At 44.0% G+C, this 5,000-nt stretch overlaps 1 protein-coding gene across 1 annotated transcript in view; it reads left to right on the top strand.

Moving 5' to 3' along the window:
* Positions 1-5,000, top strand: part of LOC126992678 (transmembrane protein 132C-like) — a 38,673-nt gene that overhangs the window by 31,272 nt on the left and 2,401 nt on the right. Inside the window, exons 6-8 of the mRNA XM_050851484.1 lie at positions 1,246-1,437; positions 2,394-2,582; positions 3,837-4,037. Coding sequence (XP_050707441.1) covers positions 1,246-1,437; positions 2,394-2,582; positions 3,837-4,037 — 582 coding nt within the window. The remainder of the gene's footprint in view (positions 1-1,245; positions 1,438-2,393; positions 2,583-3,836; positions 4,038-5,000) is intronic.

The raw sequence follows: 5,000 nt of genomic DNA, 5'->3' as shown, positions 1-5,000 counted from the left end.
GACAAGGCTTTCGTAGGAGCTGTAGGCCTTTCCAGGGGTAGTTTTATGACCCTGGTGGTAGTTTGACCCTTCTTCTGTGCCATGAACCTAAAGAAACACATATTTGACAAGGCTTTCGTAGGAGCTGTAGGCCTTTCCAGGGGTAGTTTTATGACCCTGGTGGTAGTGTGACCCTTCCTCTGTGCCATGAACCTTAAAAAACACTCATGAAAAACAGATTGATCCCCTCTTTGACCTGTAGAAATAGTTGATGTTTCGTCGCCCAGGGGTAGTTTTATGACCCTGGTGGTAGTTTGACCCTTCCTCTGTGCCATGAACCTTAAAAAACACTCATGAAAAACAGATTGATCCCTTCTTTGACCTGTAGAAATAGTTGATGTGAGAAGCGATGGTGTCTTTAAATACGGCCCCTTCGCTCCCTTACCTGTCTATCTTACCTGTGTGGTGTGTTGGTCTTGGTGCTTTGAGAGGCGTGAGAGGCGTAACATCTTAAACTTTTTTTTTCATCTTTTTTTTTCTTCATTTTTTTTCTTTCATTTCCTTCTTCTTCTTTTTCTTCTAATCCTACTTTCTTTTCTTCTTTTCTTTCGTCTGTTCCTTCTTTTTTTCTTCTGTTCTTTTCCTTCTTCTTTTTCCTCTTTTTCTTCTTTCTGTCCCTCCTTTCAAACCTTCTTTCTTTTTTTTCTTTTCCTTCGTCTTTTCCTTCTTTTTTTCTTTAATTTCCGTCTTCTTTTTCTAGTCCTTCTTTCTTTTCTTCTTTCCTTTGTTTTTCCTTCTTTTTTTCTTTTTTTTTCTTCTTCTTCTTCTAATCCTTCTTTCTTTTCTTCTTTTCCTTCTTTTCTTTCTTATTTTTTTCTTTTATTTCCTTCTTCTTCTTCTAATCCTTCTTTCTTTTCTTCTTTTCCTTCGTCTTTTCCTCTTTTTTCTTCTGTCATTTTCCTTCTTCTTTTTCTTCTTTCTTTTCCTTCTTCTAAACCTTCTTTCTTTTTCTTCGTTTTCCTTCGTCTTTTCCTTCTTTTTTCTTATTTTTTCCTTCTGTTCTTTTCCTTCTTCTTCTTCTTTTCTTCTTTTTCTTCTTCCTTTATCTTCTGTTGTTCTTTTCCCTGTTTTCTTCTTTTTCTTCTTCTTCTTTATCTTCTTTCTTCTTCTTTTTCTAATCTTTCTTTCTTTTCTTCTTTTCCTTCATCTTTTCCTTCTTTTTTCCCTTCCCCTGTGACCCCAAACTGACCTTCCAACCCTCCACAGGTGTTGTCTCCCATCACGGGGCGGGTCATCGGGGCACGCGAGGTCAAGGTTGGGTCAGACAAGGTTTGGGTCAGTCGCCTTAGAGCAGCTGTCATCTCCGGCCTGACCCTGAGCCTGCAGCCTGACACACACCTCCCCGATGGCTACTCTGCAATCACGGCTGTCACCCCTACACTGACGGCCAAGTACCAGGTGTGTAGGGGTGTGTAAGGTGATTGCTGAAGAAGGGCAGAAGGGGAAGAAGGGGAGGGGATATGTACGAGGGAGGGAAAGAGGAAAAAGTTAAGGGATTGTTTAGAGGAAGGGAAAGAGGAGGTAGAGGAGGGGAAGGGAGGAGGAAGATGAGGTGTTCTGTATGGGGTGTTAGAGGGGTGAATGGGGTGGGGGAAAGGGGTGATGGAGGGGAGAAGAAGGGGGAGGTGGAGTGGTTCTGTGTGGGGTGAGGAAAAAGAGGGGTAGAGGAGGGAAAGAGAAGGGGAAGATGAGGTGTTCTGTAAGGGGTGTTAGAGGGGTGAATGGGGTGGAGGAAAGGGGTGATGGAAGGGGAGAAGAAGGGGGAGGTGGAGTGGTTGTGTGTGGGGGGGGGGAGGGAAAAGGTGGAGGAGGGAGGAAGAAGGGAAGGGAAGGAGGCATAGTGTGTGTGTGTGTGTGTGTGTGTGTGTGTGTGTGTGTGTGTGTGTGTGTGTGTGTGTGTGTGTGTGTGTGTGTTTGAAAAGGAAAACATAGAGCAGAAAGAAAAGAAAGAAGAGAGAGAAAGGGAAGGAAAAGAAGAGAAGAGACGGAGAGAGAGAAAAAGGAAGATGGGAAGAGAAGGGATTTAAGGAGGAAGATAGAGAAGGGAGGAAGAGGAAGAAGGGTATAGAAAGAAAGAAGGAAGGAAGGAAGGAAGGAAGGAAAAGAGAAAGAGAGAAAGAAAGTGAGAGAGAAGAGAGGAAGGGAAGGGAAGGGAAGTGTGTGTGTGTGTGTGTGTGTGTGTGTGTGTGTGTGTGTGTGTGTGTGTGTGTGTGTGTGTGTGTGTGTGTGTGTGTGTGTGTGTGTGTGTGTATGTGCATGTATGTATTTTAACAGTATAACCAATCTCTTACACTCATTCCATTCTTCCTTTCCCTCCTCTTCTTCCTCCACCTCCTCTTCCACCCCAACCACAGGAAGGGCTGGTGGACGTCTGGGTTGAGATGAGCGATGGCGTAATAACTCCACTCCGCGAAGTCCCCCCGCCACACTACTCCCTCCGTATCAGATCCCTGGATGCTGAAGTGGTCGCTGTCGCCCCCTCCCCTCGTACCGCCCAGCCAAGAGTCATCGCTATCGGACACGGCGCTGGCGACTTGCTGGAGGTGAGTTTGGGGTCCTGTGATGTTGGGGTCAGGTTGGAAGTAGGCTTAGAAGGGGGCTAGGATGAGGTTGCTATGGGGCTTGGGGTCCTGTGAGGTTGGGGTCAGGTTGGAAGTAGGCTTAGAAGGGGGCTAGAATGAGATTGCTATGGGGCTTGGGGTCCTGTGAGGTTGGGGTCATGTTGGAAATAGGCTTAGAAGGGGGTTAGGATGAGGTTGCTATGGGGCTTGGGGTCCTGTGAGGTTGGAAATAGGTTAGGGGACTAGAATGATGTTGCTATGGGGCTGGAGGGGGGTGAGATTGAGGTTCTATGGGGTTGGGTCACGTTGGAAATAAGAACATAAGAACATAAGAACGTAAGGAGTCTGTTAAGGTTAAGGTCCTGTGAGGTTTGGGTCACGTTGGAAATAGGTTACGGGGCTAGAAGGAGGCTAGAATGAGGTTGCTATGAGGCTGGAGGTGGGTGAGCTTGGGGTTCTATGGGATTGGGTCACGTAAAGAATAGGCTGGTATGGGGATATGGGCTAAGTCAGAGTGATATGGGATTAGATTTAGGATGATATGGGACTGGATTGGAGAAGGGGAGTAAGGAAGGAAGGAAGGATGGAAGGATGGAAGGAGGAGGGACAGTTATGGAAGGAAGAGGAGAAAGAAAAATGGAAGGAAGGAAGGATGGAAGATAGGAAGGAGAAGGAAGGAACAGTTATGGAAGGAAGAGAAGGAAGGAAGGATGGAAGGAAGGATGGAAGATAGGAAGGAGAAGGAAGGAACAGTTATGGAAGGAAGAGAAGGAAGAAAAATGGAAGGAAGGAAGGATGGAAGATAGGAAGGAGAAGGAAGGAACAGTTATGGAAGGAAGAGGAGAAAGAAAAATGGAAGGAAGGAAGGATGGAAGATAGGAAGGAGAAGGAAGGAACAGTTATGGAAGGAAGAGGAGAAAGAAAAATGGAAGGAAGGAAGGATGGAAGATAGGAAGGAGAAGGAAGGAACAGTTATGGAAGGAAGAAAAGAAAGAAATATGGAAGGAAAGGAAAGGAAGGAATCATTTATCTCTACCTTCTATCTTATCTTCTAATTCTTCTATATCCTATTTTTTTTCTATTTTATCATTATTCCAAAGGCGAGTCTGGAGGTTATGGAAGGAAGAAAAGAAAGAAAAATGTAAGGACAGGAAAGGAAGGAATCATTTATCTCTACCATTTTTCTTATCTTCTCTTCAATCTCCAATTTTTTTCTATTTTATCATCATTCCAAAGGTGAGTCTGGAGGTGTCTGAGACGTGCGAGCAACGGCGAGCGGCTCTGGCCACTACGAAGGTTCATGTGAAGATCGATCTGGGTACCACACCTCCCCCCCCGCCGCCGCCGCCCCCTCCAGCGCCCCAAGCAGCAGGAGGCAACGGCTTGGTCCACCCAGACGGCCCCGGCTCCCCTAACCACGAAGACCACAAGCTGAAGGTGAGGTTGCTTCCGCGTCTTCTTCTTCGCCTCCTGTATCGTGTTCTGATTCTGATTCTTCTTTTTCTGCTTCTGTTTTTCTTTTTTCTTCTTCGGTGTCTTTTTCTTTTTTCTTTTTGTTTTCGTCTTTGTTTTCTTCTTCTTTTTCTTCGTCTTTTTCTTCTTCGTCTTCTTCTTCTTCTTCTTCTTCTTCTTTGCCTTCTTCTTCTTCTTCTTCTTCTTCTTCTTCTTTCTCTTCTTCTGATTATTATTATTATTGCTGTTGTTGTTGTTTTTGTTTGTTATCTTCTTCTTCTTCTTCTTCTTCTTCTTCTTCTTCTTCTTTCTTCTTTCTTCGTTATACATCCTTATTTTCTCGTATGGGACAGGACGGAAAAATTATTATTATTATTATTATTATTATTATTATTATTATTATTATTATTATTATTATTATTATCATCATCATTATTATTATGCTGTCTGTACCTTTGTCTTACGTAATTATGATAACATCGCTAATCATTTCTTAACAAACCTTCCACCGTTGACACAAGCAACATCACATACCATAACATAACATAACAGTACCTCTATTATGTCTTGAAACACGCCGAGCTGACAGAAACACCAAAATTCAAAGGTTATGAAACACCTCTAAGTGAACTAAGGGCGCCCAGGACCACCTACTTAACAAGGCTTTCGTGGGAGTTTCGGGTATTTCCAGGGGTAGTTTAACGGCCCTGGTGGTAGTCTGACCCTTCCTCTGTACCGTGAACCTAAAGAAACACATATTTGACAAGGCTTTCGTGGGAGTTCAGGGCATTTCCAGGTGTAGTTTAACGGCCCTGGTGGTAGTCTGACCCTTCCTTTGTACCGTGAACCTAAAAAAACACTCGTGAAGACCTGATTGATATTCTTTTTGACCTCTGGAAACAGATGATATGAAAAGCAGAAGATGTACGGGTCATATTCGCAAATTTC

Source organism: Eriocheir sinensis, unplaced genomic scaffold (genome assembly GCF_024679095.1).
Source record: "Eriocheir sinensis breed Jianghai 21 unplaced genomic scaffold, ASM2467909v1 Scaffold5, whole genome shotgun sequence".
In the NCBI taxonomy this organism is placed as follows: domain Eukaryota; kingdom Metazoa; phylum Arthropoda; class Malacostraca; order Decapoda; family Varunidae; genus Eriocheir; species Eriocheir sinensis.
This window is presented reverse-complemented; position numbering and strand designations above follow the sequence as displayed.